At 41.9% G+C, this 14,728-nt stretch overlaps 1 protein-coding gene across 1 annotated transcript in view; it reads left to right on the top strand.

Moving 5' to 3' along the window:
- The window catches only part of LOC311013004 (disks large homolog 1-like), a 128,615-nt gene that overhangs the window by 107,624 nt on the left and 6,263 nt on the right, over window positions 1–14,728 (top strand). The window contains 11 exon segments of the mRNA XM_084008866.1: window positions 193–317; window positions 2,371–2,540; window positions 2,721–2,857; window positions 4,005–4,149; window positions 8,839–8,968; window positions 11,472–11,628; window positions 12,252–12,354; window positions 12,568–12,682; window positions 13,302–13,478; window positions 13,873–13,960; window positions 13,962–13,971. Of these exon segments, the coding sequence (XP_083864992.1) occupies window positions 193–317; window positions 2,371–2,540; window positions 2,721–2,857; window positions 4,005–4,149; window positions 8,839–8,968; window positions 11,472–11,628; window positions 12,252–12,354; window positions 12,568–12,682; window positions 13,302–13,478; window positions 13,873–13,960; window positions 13,962–13,971 (1,357 nt within the window).

Genomic DNA, 14,728 nt, shown 5'->3' with positions numbered 1-14,728 from the left:
TTAAGAAACGTAGCTATGGAGGGGGTTAATGTAGAGAAAAACACACATTTAAGATCATTTCTTCTTTCTCCTCTGATGTCATTTCAACAGGTATTTTTTGGCGTTCATCATAAACGGCACATTCTGATTGTAACTTTCTTACCTGTGGTTGTCGTTATTCACATCGGTGTCTCGTTTGTTCGCCGTCTCCAGGGCAACTCGGGGCTGGGCTTCAGCATCGCGGGCGGCACAGACAACCCCCATATCGGTGAAGACCCCAGCATCTTCATCACCAAAGTCATACCTGGAGGAGCCGCTGCCCAGGATGGACGGCTCAGGTGAGACCACACACTCCTGTGTAATAGTACTAATAATAAGAGTGTGTCTGCCTGCTTGACGCTGCTCTAGGTCAATAGAAACAAGTTAAAGCTGCTAGCAGCGATGATTAGGTCCTGGCACGTCCAGGCTACCAGCAGGGCGCTGGTTGGTCCGACCAGTCATTTACGGATTATCTTTTTAAATTGACGGGAAAATCTGAGACTGTCGTCATTTTGACGGACTGGAGACTGGAGCACGTCTGTGACCACCAGCGGGCGGCATGAAGGGATTTCCTCCTGGTTAAGTGGGTGCTTTCAGGCTCGGAGAGTCCCACGAGGTGAGCATAGGTTCAGAAATGAGAACTAAGTATAAACAGACACGAGAAGCCGACTTTCCATGTACAATACGAAAATGTATTAATCTGCATCAGGTGTGCTGATGATGGTCAGTGTGGTGTCTCTGTTCATCTTTCCTCTCTATAACATAAATACTCTCTCTCCATGATCTCTAAGATTGCTCCATAGACTTCATTCATTGCCATTTTCTTAGGCCAAAACTCAAACAACAACATTTTCGCTTCGGTCAAAAGAGACTTTTTTTTATATGACTTAGAAGAAAAATTGAAAAATGAAAATTGTAGGTGGGTAATAATGGATTATGACGTAATTTCTACAACGTTGTCTGTCCAAATGACAAACAACAATGACAAACGACAACCACTGCCTCGGACTGTGAACACATGAGTTAGTCAGACATTATTATCTAACTAATCAACAAATTAAATGTATTAATCGATGAAATGGCTTAATTGGAAAAATAGCCACAGTAACTTCCTGTTGCCAGTAGGTGGCACCGTGAATGTGCATCAAAATGCCTATGAATGTCTTCAGCTGGGACTCTCATCAACTTTGTAGATGTGTTCAGGCCATAACTCTTACCATGCCTGATGGATTTTGAGAAGAATGGACTATGTATGCCCAAGCTACAAGAGTTTCTGAATGATTCCTGTAATCATCAGAAGCCATTAGACCATCGACTCACGTAAAATGACTGTTTTTGTCAATGAAGTCTGGTGGCTTTAAAAGGCACAGATAACAATGTTAGAACAATGTTCTAAATCCAGCATCCACTCCATCTGATATTGATCGTTTTAAACCTCGTCCTACAGCCCCACTACACAACATCCCAACTCTCCCTGTAAGCTGGTGTCATTTACCCACAAACCCCTGCAGTGCCCTGCTGCCTTTCACGCCTTCATTCATAATAGAGCAGAGTGACCCAGGTGCTGATGCCTCAGTCTCAGGTTCCCTCGAACAAATGAAGCCCGTCTGTTGGTCCGTCTGTCATCGGTGAAGCTCATGTGTCTAACTGAAAGCTCAGGTCGGTTACAGACGAGAAACACAACGTTCAGAGAAGAGATGGATGCAGAAAAGTCAAACTGATGGCTTTGCTTGTTCATAAAACAACATTTACATAACAAATGTGTCTAAATATAGACGTTAACAACACTACATCACACAGATTCAGTCCAGCATGAAACATATAATCAAGGACAGAAAATAAAACAATATTTGTCATGAAGAACAGAAAAGAAAAGCTTCTTTGCTGTCTTTCTGAGGGTTAGTGAAATATAGTCAGATGTAAACGTTTTAGAAGAGTTCAACATGCTGGAACTATTTCTTTCTCAGTGCTAACTTGCTTTGGTCTCCACACAGACATGACGGTAGCTAACCTGACTTCAGTAAGCTGCACCCACTGTTATTCAGCTAGAAGTCGTTCCTTCCTAAACCCACAACTTCTGTTCATATAAACCTGTGAAATAAAGGAGATGCCATGTTTTCAGATTTCATCTTTAATAAAATGTAGGAATGAGAGTTATGATGCCCGGCATGGTGTCCATTACTGGAGTTAAGAGACAACAGGGAGGCCAGAACCAATGGGATGTGCAGCCATCATCTTACCTGCAGTGACCCGAGCTCGCCGTCTTCCTTCGTGATGTTGAGCTGCAGTGAATCAGTTTTGGCTGCCAGAGGTTGATGGATGACGGGCGGTCTGTGACATTCTGTGTTTCAGAGTCAACGATGTCATCCTGAGAGTGAACGAGGCCGACGTCCGGGACGTGACCCACAGCCGAGCCGTGGAGGCCCTGAAGGAGGCCGGCTCCCTGGTGCGACTCTACGTCCGCAGGAGGAAACCCGTCTCCGAGAAAATGATGGAGATCAAACTGGTGAAAGGACCCAAAGGTGACGGCAGGCGTTCCATCATGTGGTTTGTTTGACATATCCAGAAGGAAGCCTCTGTTTCCTCAGAAACATCCTAGAATATGCATTTACACGTCCTGATTGGATGTCTCGTACAGCTTACTGTAAAGGCAGGTTGATGACTGATAACAGAACGCCTCCACCCACCCTGTTGTTTTCCAGGTCTTGGCTTCAGTATAGCAGGTGGAGTCGGGAACCAGCACATCCCGGGCGACAACAGCATCTACGTCACCAAGGTCATTGAAGGTGGAGCTGCACATAAAGACGGGCGGCTGCAGATCGGAGACAAACTGCTGGCTGTAAGAACTCTACAACTCTGTCCTGATTCAACAAATGGATCCTCTGATAGCTGGACTCAACTCTGGATATTGATAACAGGAATATTATATAAATTCAGTTGTTAACTCCCCTTGTGACCTTAAAAGGTGAGAGACATGTCTGAACGCCCCCTAGGGGTTGAGAAATGCAGGCTGAGACGATCTCAGCCTGTAGCGTATTATTTAGACTAGATTGTATTGTTATTAATGAGTTATATACTTGTAACTTTGTAGTTTACCTCTTAGTAGAGGCTCTTACACATCAGACCACAAAGAGTCTTCTTTGTAGTAACAGCAGTAGAACATGAACTTCTTGTAGTGAAGTAATAGTACTTTTACTGTACTGTACTGTAAATGATCTGAATACTTCTTTTTTTCTCCCAACTTTGTTCATTACTGTTCTCAATAAGAAGACACAACACATTAGACTGTACCGATAACCAAACTAAAAACAGTTAATCAATTTTGAAAGAAAAAATATGTATACATTAAAAAGTAATCAAAATAAATACATAATTAAAAAAAGAAACTAAAAACACACAAATGTAATACCAGTCAGTAGTAAAATAGAAAATGATAATACAAAGAAGATCAGTCTGGAATATCAATTAGTTAGTTTCTTAACTAAATGAAAAAGGTTTCCTAAATGAGTTTGAAGACCCTCGTAAAGAACACCTGAGTTTTTCCAGATTTAATGACCATCTCTGATCCATTGGAAAAGAGGAGAGGGAGATTTCCACTTAAGCAAAACATGAAGAGTAGTTAAGGCCTGACTATCTTTCATTGAAGATTATAGAGAAGGAGAGACACCAGATAAAAGACTAGGTGGGTGAGGAACTGTTTCCCCAGTGATGTGAGATAAGGTGTTAAAAGTCTCTACCCGGTAGGGAGCTAACGCTGGACAAACCCAACCATATGAATGAGGTCTGCTGGGGACACAGAGTCATGACTCCTAGCCAGCCTTGTGATCTGAATACTTGGAAGCTGCCCTGACATGAACTCATGTGTCCCTGTGTGAATGTCTGTAGGGAGGCGCTACATGAAATGGCATGTGGCCTGGTGCGATGCCGTGGACCGCATGGTGCATGTGAGCCCGGGTCCGGCTGACCGTGTGCTTCTCTGTGCTCAGGTGAACAGTGCTTGCCTGGAGGAGGTGAGCCACGAACACGCCGTCACTGCCTTGAAAAACACTCCAGACGTGGTCTACTTGAAAGTGGCTAAACCCAACAGTGTCTTCATGAACGACAGCTTCGCCCCGCCCGACCTTACCAACTGTGAGTGTCCTTTTCCTTTTCTATACAAACCAGAGCCGCATTCTCCAATGTCGGTCCAAACATCTGAGGAAAACCACGCTGCATTTCAGTGCTTTAGCAAACTGCTCCGTTGTCTTAGAGGTGGAAGAAATCACAAATGTTTTAACATCATCTATATTCATACACCGCTGCTTCCATTGGCAGACACATTAATATCTTCTGCTCTGGTGGTGAACGACACGCTAATGTGTTCCTCATTGTTCTCCGTGAAGTTTACTACTAAGTGATGAAATGCAGCCCCTGGTCATTTCATGTGGAGTGAACACTGCACCAGATTCCATTTAAAAAAGACCAGTTTTATATGCTGGTTGGTCGCCTGAAAATGGTCATCAACCAACTTTAAAGTGACGTTTTCTCTTTTGAAATGAGTGCTGTGTGGTGGATGTAGTTTATGCTGATGTGAAGGGTGGTGCATGTTGATTTAGAAAAGGGACTCATAGATATTTGAATATTAGCTATAAAATGTTTGAGAACAGAGTTTGGGGGGCCTCATTGCATCAGCTCATTGATGCAATGAGCTGTCGACAGTTATAGAAACATAGTTGGTCAACTAATTAGGCTGTGAGGTTTTCATTTAGACAAAGTATGGCTCTGATATCGGTATCGGATATTTTCAAAAGATTCCCAGCCCTCATTAGAACACAATTACTGAACAAGTCAACCCTTGAAAAGAAACCATCCAGTTAAACTGGGAGCACTGGGTTTCATAATGCAGGGCTAAAGGGCCAGTGCCTGAAAAACATCATCCATACATGCGGATGTGGGACGTGTGAGTCACATGGCAGAAGCATGTTTTCTCAGTGCAGTCCGTATTTTTGAAATTCATCATTTTATTACGCAGGTTATGATCAAAATATCTCACATGTGGAAATGTTTGAGTCGCCTAAATGTTTGAGGAAAAATGAAGATGATAGTAGCCATGCATCATCATGCTTTCAGTGGTTTGTGTTGGAGCGTTTCTTTCATGTAGAGGTGAGAACGTGAGATATGATCCTCCTCCACTAAAACACTGCTCAGCGTTTTAAACCTCAGCCTGAATGATCACGAGTTTAACGAGGGAAATACCTTCATGCTCCAGAGTGTTTCACCACCGTTGGTCTACATATGATGAACTCCTCTTTCTGGTCGGGTCTTCTCACCGGATTAGCAGCTCCTGGTTCAGATGTGGCTTAGTGACATTGTGCCTTTGACCCTGGATCAGTGTTGGATTCAGGAGGGACGGCAGTGTGTCTTTGATGATGCTCCCAGTGGCCTTCATCAAACGGCACGTTTCAAAGGCAAGGCGAGGCGGAGCTCCTCTCAAACATATTCAGAGCACGCACTCTGGATCTCTTCCCAACGACTCCCCCACTGAACCTCACAGCTGAAGGACAAAGTGATCCTGGGCTGCTGAGTGGAGGTGGAACCAGGTCCAGCTGAACGGTCCTACTGGCACTGAGTGATGAAGTGGTCAGGTGGTCCACAGCTGAGGAGGAACCAGACGGCAAGAGGAAGATTCAACTCTCTTAGAGCCATTTATAGCCAATAAAGAAAAGTCTAAAGTTACACTTCTAAAACCTCATCTTGCTGTGTTGTTGGTGCAGAAACGATCTGGCAGACATTTGAGATGTTGACCTTAGATTTGAGGTTCTATAGACCTACAATATCTTTTTAGCGTAGCTTCCTGCTAACCTCAGCAGAGAGTGAATAGAAATGTTGCTAATATTAATAGAAATGTTGCTAACAGGTTAAACTATTACAAAGATGAATGGAAATGTTGCTAATATTGATGTCTCCATGCATGATCAAAATATATTCAAATGTTATCTTGCAATATTGGTATATAATGAATACATGCATACTGGAATCACATCTATTAATTGTGTTAGTGACCAACTACTCAGGTAAATACCCTCAGGGAGGGAGGGAGAGAGGGACGGAGGTAGGGAGGAAGGGAGGGAGGGAGGGAAGAAGGGAGGGAGGAAGGAAGGGAGGGAGGAAGGAAGGGAGGGAGGGAGAGAGGGACGGAGGTAGGGAGGAAGGGAGGGAGGGAGGGAAGAAGGGAGGGAGGAAGGAAGGGAGGGAGGAAGGAAGGGAGGGAGGGATACTACTCGAATGTGTTTTCTTGCAGCTGCATATCATGCAGGTGTGTTTTCCTCCATGTGGAATCCTGAGAGCTCCAGTCATCAGTATGCACAGGATGAGTAGATCTTGGAGAGAGTCTGCTGAATGAAAGCAGCCTCTGGATGTAACGGGTCGTCCACATGTGTGAGTGTGACAGCTCCAGCAGGTGGACAGTGGTGGTGTTGGGCCATGTTCATGTTCAGCAGAGATCCTCACGGTCTCAAAGGAAGGAGAGATCCAAACAGAAGGAGGTTCATGGGCAGGCTGCTGCTAGTGTCGAGCCAGATAACAAGCTGAACCCAGTCTGAAGATCTTGAGACAGAGTTTGGACGTACTCAGCAACCTGAATGACAGAACGAGGTCAGCTGCGATGCAACATGGTGTGGTGACGTGGAGCACCTCCTCCTGTCATCGTCAGCTGATCATCGTGATGATCTCAGTAAAGACGTGAGCCGGAGGGACTGAAGAGAAAGAACTCTGGGACCAACATGGAGGACATGGTTGCTGTCAGGATGCAGATTGATTTGATTCATTGATTAATCAAGTCATTTAGCTGGAGTTCATGAATGAATGTTTCACACACTCTTACTGTGGCTGTGGGCGATCAATGAATCAGCAACTTCTTTATGGGGATGTTGGACTTTTTCATCACTTCAGCTTTACTTTGGTTTGTCAGCTCGTTATCACACTGAGTTATCATTCCATCCACACAGTGGGCACATTGTTTTTATAGAACTTTAATACTAATATGCAAATATGTTTTTCTTTTGTTTGTTTGTAGATATTTTACTATTAATGTTGAGACATTTTTTTACCATATTTAAAGATATTGACTAATCAAATTTGCATATTTTACTAGTTAAGGTTTAGTTTAGTTTAGTTTATTTAGATCCCCATTAGCTTTTGCCACGCAGCAGCTATTCTTCCTGGGGTCTTTTCATCATAATAAATGACAAATACAAACCATTAACACACAACACATTAATACATAAAACAGAAAATACATACAGAAAACACATACTCAATACAAAAACAAAACATCCAAGACAAACACTTAACATATGTTACCCGCTCCTACATTGAATCACTACACAACAAGGATACCAGGACCCAATTTAAAAAATAGGCTACTAATGGTCAAAATTGCGATCAAAATAATAATCTCTTAGTTTCATTTTAAAACTCACCATGTTTCTTTGTTGTATGACATAATTCGGAAGGGCATTCCACTCCTTCATAGCTCGATATAACACTGTACCTTGAGAGAGTGCCCTGGGTAAAATAAAATAACCTCCAGCAGCATGTCGAGTTGAATAATTATGTATGTTTGAACTAAAAGACAATTTTCTATACAAAATGTATGGCATTTTAGTTGTTATTATATTTTTAAGAAAAACCATCAACAAATATGACAATCTGTGCTTAACATCCAGCCAACCAAGACTGGCATGCATTTGACAAATATTCGACCTTATTCCACACATAAGTGTGGAATAAGGTCTTCAAGGTTTTGTTGCTCATACTTTTTTAGAGATTTTACTATTTTTATGGATATTTTACTTTCATTAATATGAAAATGACTGTTGTGTGTAATGTTCATCAATAGTTCAATACCAGATTCCTTGTTGTGATGGATGATTTCATCCACGTCCTGAATCTGGTTCTAAACATGGAAACATGGCGGTGGAGTTTGTTGCTGGTCGGCAGTAGAATGATGTTCTCGCCACCAGAGATTGTGTTGATTGTAAGCTGTTTGATGCTTGAATACATTTAAACAAAATGATTTCACAGCTGTAAAACAATATTATTATTTATTTTTCTCAATTATCCATCATACTGTAAAAGAAAAAAGAAATACAAACACAAATCAGATTAATCCAGAAATGGAAAACATGGAGAAGAGCAGACAGAAGCAAAATGTTTATAAAATCCTGCCCCGACTTTACATCATATGTCATAAAAAACAAATATGTATGCTTTAATACATTAACAGTACAATTCTATAATTTACCCACAATCATTCTCTGTGATTTAGTTTGATCAATAATCAGACTCAGATGTCTCCTCTCTATATTGGTCAAATATGTTTTATATGTTATATGTTGTTTTAGAATATTGCACCTTTTTTGGCTTATTTTATTTCTTACAATTTAAACCTTTCCACCAGATCACCCCACCAGATCACCCCACACTGAAACACACACTAATGTCAAAGGATTATTATGATGTCCTTGGTTTTCCACAAACAGCTTGTGATCAGAGCCGGTTGAGTTTGTCGTAGTTTAGTCTCCGCCCCCCTCGGCGGCGTCTGTCCTCGTCCAGTCAGATGAAACAGGAGCCGACAGGTGAGTGAAGGAGGTCTGAACCAGTGTGGAGTCAGGGAACCGCAGGGCTAGAGAACGTGTAAGTGTGTGAGGGAGAACATGGACACGGTTATTCTCTGCTTTGATCTGCAGCTTATCAAACGTGTCATGATGTTCCTCTTTTTATTGATCCTGTGAAAGCTGGATCCTTGTTTGTAATATGTTGTCTGTCTGTCTGTCTCAGCGTACTCTCAGCACATGGAGAACCATATCAGCCCCCCCAGCTTCCTGGGCCAGCCCCTCCCCCCGCCGGCGTCCTCGGGAGGCTACTCCCCGACCCCGAAGAGCATGCTGGGAGATGACGACGTGACGCGGTGAGTACAGAAGCATCAGTCGTGATCCTCATTAAAGAGTTTTGGTGTAGATTCATCTAACAATCAATTTGTTTGTTTTAAAGAAACTTAAAAAGGGTTGAGATTCCACAAAAACATAGCAGACCTTTGATGCTTCACTGCCAGCTTTCCATACATTTACTTACTTCAGATCACAATATGAAAAATACTATGTAAAGGTTAGTGTTACAATATTCACATTAACACTATTTCTCTCCCAAAAGTCAACCCATTGACTTCTTGCATGAATTGTTTCGCAACATTATTTCCTTTAAGTTCAATTTGAAAACCTGACTTTGAGTTTGGATTTTCATTGGCTGCTCCATTAACACTGCAGATAACCTCATGTAGACCAGGAGTCTCCAGTCAGACTGGTGTAGGCCGCTGATGGTCTGGTCATCTGATAGGACGGCCACGTCATCATTGTCCTCTCAGTTCTACTTCCCATCCTGCTCTCCGTGTTTACACCAGTAATGACGTTTGATGTTGTATTCCTTTAGAACCGCCACTCTTTCCTCACATATCAGGAACGTAGTATTTCCACTCAACGCCACAACAAAATACTACAACGTCCATCTTTGTTGAAACAGTGTGTGTTCCCAGTCCACCTTTGTTTCTGCTGGGAAAGACACATCTTTGCTGTTTGTGGTGAAACAAAGGAAGATACAGCCTCGCACGCTTCTTCAAGGCTGGACATGCAGCATGACCTCTGACCTTTACCATTGTATTGCACACACAAAATACTTTTTATTTCACTTTTTTTAAACAAATATAATTGGGTTTCTATTACAAGGGGTAGTTTTAATTCATATGAAATGAAAGTATAAAATAATAAAAAATAAAAATGTAAAAAATAATATAATAAGTAATGTTAACAGTCATGTTGGAACAGGAAGGGGTCATCCCCAAACTGTTCCACAAAGTTGGGATCATGGAATAGTCCAACATCTCTTGGTCTGCTGAAGCATTCAGAGTTCCTTTCACTGGAACTAAGGGGCCAAGCCCAGCTCCTGAAAACAACCCCACACCATAATCCCCCTCCACCAAACTTTATACGTGGCACAACTTGCTGATGTATGGCTTGAATGCAGCTGATCGCCATGGAAACCCATTCCACGAAGCTCTATACGCTGTTCTTAATCTAATCTAAAGGCCACTATAATCCCACTGACAGTTGACTGGAATATTTAGGAGTGAGGACATTTCATGACTGGACTTGTTGCACAGGTGGCATCCTATCACAGTACCAGGATATATATCTATATATATATATACACATCCTATCACAGTACCAGGATATATATCTATATATATATATACACATCCTATCACAGTACCAGGATATATATCTATATATATATATACACATCCTATCACAGTACCAGGATATATATCTATATATATATATACACATCCTATCACAGTACCAGGATATATATCACACCTGCAAACTGGTCACCTTTTGGCTACAGTCACCTTTTTTATGTCAACCAGGGTAGTAGAAGTGAATGAAGAGGGTTTTAGTTTTGCATGTTGTCACCTTTTTCACTTCTCCAGAGTTTGTAGGTCTGATATATATATATATATATACACATCCTATCACAGTACCATGATATATATATATATATATATATATATATACACATCCTTTCACAGTACCAGGATATATATATATATATATATATATATATATATATATATATATATATATATATATATATATATATATATATACACATCCTATCACAGTACCAGGATATATATATATATATATATATATATATATATATATACACATCCGATCACAGTACCACGCTGGAGTTCACTGAGCTCCTGAGAGCGACCCATTCTTTCACATGTTTGTAGAAACAGTCTGAATGCCGAGGTGCTGCTTTTATACACCTGTGGCCATGGAAGTGATGGAACACCTGATTTAGATTATTTAGATGGTGAGTGAATACTTTTGGCAATAAAGTGTATTTCAACTCACACGAATGACAAACTTTTTTTTTCACAGTGCATCATTTCCACTACCCGGTGCACATTTGTGTCTATTCCCATCTTTACATGGACTTTATATACAACTCACCACACAGAGATTCACGTTGCGTTTGGTGTGAACGAACGCGAGAAATGCAGCTACATGTTACTCAGACCAGCGTTCCTTCTTTCCATCTTTGTCCTCTGTGTTTATGGAGTTTCTTTTTTTTACTTTATTATCCAAATAGAATAGATTTGGCACACTGCAATCAAAAATGTTTTATAATATGTGGAATACATGGATTTGCAAAAGTTTAGTCTGCTATTGAGTGAGACCAAAACCACTGCTGTCCATAAAGAACACAAAGTCTCAACCCATGCTGGTCGTTAGCTTTGCTCTTTCATCATTTTTTTGATTGCCGTGTGGGAAGACATGAAGGTAGAATCAGAGTTGTGTGAGAGATCACATGACACCAGGATGATTGACAGCTGTGTGGTCCAACAGGGAGCCCAGGAAGGTGGTGCTGCACCGGGGAGCTACAGGCCTGGGCTTCAACATCGTGGGTGGGGAGGACGGAGAGGGCATCTTCATCTCCTTCATCCTCGCCGGAGGACCAGCTGACCTCTGTGGAGAGCTGAGGAAAGGAGACCGGCTCGTCTCTGTACGTGAACACACACACACACACACACACGTAAAGACACAAGAGTAATAACCATGTGAAGAAGTGGTTGATCATAATATCATCACTTCGGCTGATGTTTTGTTCCTCTCAGAGATCACATTTAAGATGTGTTGCTGCCACACTTTGCCTGAAGGTAAAGGTTCATGTTTGTTTTGGGCCATTTAACGTAATCAAATTCAGACTCCAGACCTGATGTTTATGTTGAGGATTCCTACACTCACCACGTATCTGCAGAGAGCGTGGAGGGAACAACGGGCAGCGTGGATGAAAACTAAGTCAAAGGAAAGAAATACATTGAGGCGATGAAGATGCAGACTCACTCATGTCAAGGTGAAGTCATCAAAATGTGTCGTTTAAAGAAAAAAGAGTTAATTGTCCTCACAGCTGCACATAGAGGTGCTGCTCTGGTTGGACCAGAGGAAACGGTCTGTAGACAGGAAGTAGCAGCTCAGTTGCTCCATGCTGTCCATCTGATTGGCTGTATGTAGATCAACGTCACAGAAGACCAACGCGCTGTGAGGAGTATTTGTAGTCGTCATTAACTGTGTCCTGCAGAGTAAGTGCTGTGTGTAACGCTGCCGTCCCCGTGCTGCTGTTTTCAGGTGAATGGGGTGGACCTCCGTAACGCCACCCACGAGCAGGCCGCCGCCGCCCTGAAGAACGCCGGGCAGACGGTGACCATCATCGCCCACTACAGGCCGGAGGGTGAGACACCTCACACACCTGCAGGAGCAGTCATATGAATTATAGTTACAGATCCACACAAATACTTCACATTCATCAGTCTGTGTTCCAGGATGTCCTGGAAAAACCTGGAATTCTGCAAAGTAGCTTACCAGCCATGACAAAAGGTTTTTGAAATGTTAAAATGACAGTCTTTGTTGAAGTGTAATCTGTAAACGTTGTGTATCGGTCCAGAGTACAGTCGCTTTGAGGCCAAGATCCACGACCTGAGAGAGCAGATGATGAACAGCAGCATCAGTTCTGGGTCTGGATCCCTGCGGACCAGCCAGAAGAGGTCGCTGTACGTCAGGTGAGAACGGCTCACTGGTTTAACCACAGAGCGGCTGTACGGAGCTTCTTATTATTGTCAAATCACATCTTATTGATGTGTTCATTAGCACCACAACATATGTATATTAGTTTGTACATTTATTTAATTTAACTATCAGCAGCGTACCTCAACGTATCACCAGAAAATGTTACCGAGTCAAAAATGAATGTTTTTAAAAAAAAAAGTTAATATACTAAAATAATTACACTTAATTACTTCATTTAATTAATTAATTAAAAATGTAATTGTTTGATAATAATAATGAAATTATAACATTTTATAGGTAATAAATTATATTTTGTTTTCAATTTATCAAACAAAATATTGAGTTAATGTAAATTAATTTTAGAAATAAGAAATATCATTTAAATCCTGTTTCCATGGTGTGTATGAATCCAAGTGGGAAAATGATGTATTTATTAATGTTTTACTAATGGTATGAATAACTGCCACGCTAGTGATTTAACTCAACCACTTCCTAGCCTTTTTGTCTCAGGTCCTGGTGTTCAGGGAAGTGTCCTTGGAAGCCTTGAAAACTGTATGTTTGTAGTAAGTTTGTCACCTGCTCTACATTGTGAGCTAATGTTGTGTGTTGCAGGGCGTTGTTTGACTACGATAAGACCCGAGACTCCGGTCTGCCCAGTCAGGGACTCAACTTCAAGTTCGGGGACATCCTCCACGTAGTGAACGCCTCCGATGACGAGTGGTGGCAGGCCAGACAGCTGACCTCTCAGGGGGAGGTGGAGGAGGTGGGGGTGATCCCCAGCAAGAGACGGTCAGTCACACACACACACACACACACACAGAGACACAGTCATGCGACCTGTGTCTGTGCAGAAACTGCATTTCTAACTAAAGTTTGAGCTAGAAGGAAGATTTCAACGATGAATGTGGACAAACTGTAAACAAACAATCTCAAAAATCATGTGATGTTGGTAAACATGGTATAGATTTATGTGAGCCGGGTGGCCGATGTTGGTGACGGACGATGACATAGTAACTCTGGTCTGGTCCTGTAAGTGTTGATCACAGACATCCATCATGTGGAAACCAAAAGGAAACCGCATTACTTGAATTTGTCAAACAGAGCCTCCTCTGCATGAACCTGTGGCTCTTTTTATCAATATGACCTCTGCTGACCTTTGACCTTCTGCCCTCTTTGCTGTCAGGGTTGAGAAGAAGGAGCGAGCGAGATTAAAGACGGTGAAGTTCAACGCCAAGTCTCGAGACAGAGGGGTGAGTGATTCACTTCAGTCCTGCTGGATGTAGTGATGCAGTTACATGTTATACACATTATTTCTACTCCCATGATACTTGTACATGATACTACTGCCTCCACTTACTCATTTCATGGATTTGGCTTCTGCCAAGAGGCTACAAGAGACTTTGCTTTGTGTGTTTTGGGGGAAATAAATAAAGTTGCCCCTCAAACAAACTCATGTGATGACACCTCTGCCTTCTGCTACTGGAGGATGGATAGTACTAGCGATAGCAGCATGTACCGTGGTCCGGGTTAATACTTGATTCAGTGATAGCTTTATGCTAGCGTTATGCCCATTGATTATTGATTTGGGGACAATGATGACTGGATAGCTGGCCCTGCTATGCTAATAGCTAATTACGATTCCATGAACATATTAATTTGGGGCCAATGTTAGCTAGCTAACTACTCTGGAGTCTAGCCTAAAAAGGGTGATTCTATTTATAAAGGACAGTAGCTAACATGACGGGGAGGATGTTCCACTTTCAACAGTTAAGTGGAGAGCCGGGGAAACCTAGATGGCAGGTTTGCTGTTCACAAGCAGATCAGAGATATAAGTGGGTGCCAGTTGCCCCCAAACGAGGCCAATGGGCTTAAAAATTAGCTTTAATTTTAGAATCAATTCTAAAATGTACTGAAAGACAGTTTAATGACCTCAGCATAGGTGTTGTACGCTCATATTCCTTTTATTGTTCAAACTCTAGCAGCTGCAGAGATGTTTTTCAGTAATCCTGTAGCACATTAAAGTCTAGCGGACTAGAAAT

Source organism: Eutrigla gurnardus (genome assembly GCF_963514095.1).
Source record: "Eutrigla gurnardus genome assembly, chromosome: 4".
In the NCBI taxonomy this organism is placed as follows: Eukaryota; Metazoa; Chordata; class Actinopteri; order Perciformes; family Triglidae; genus Eutrigla; species Eutrigla gurnardus.
This window is presented reverse-complemented; position numbering and strand designations above follow the sequence as displayed.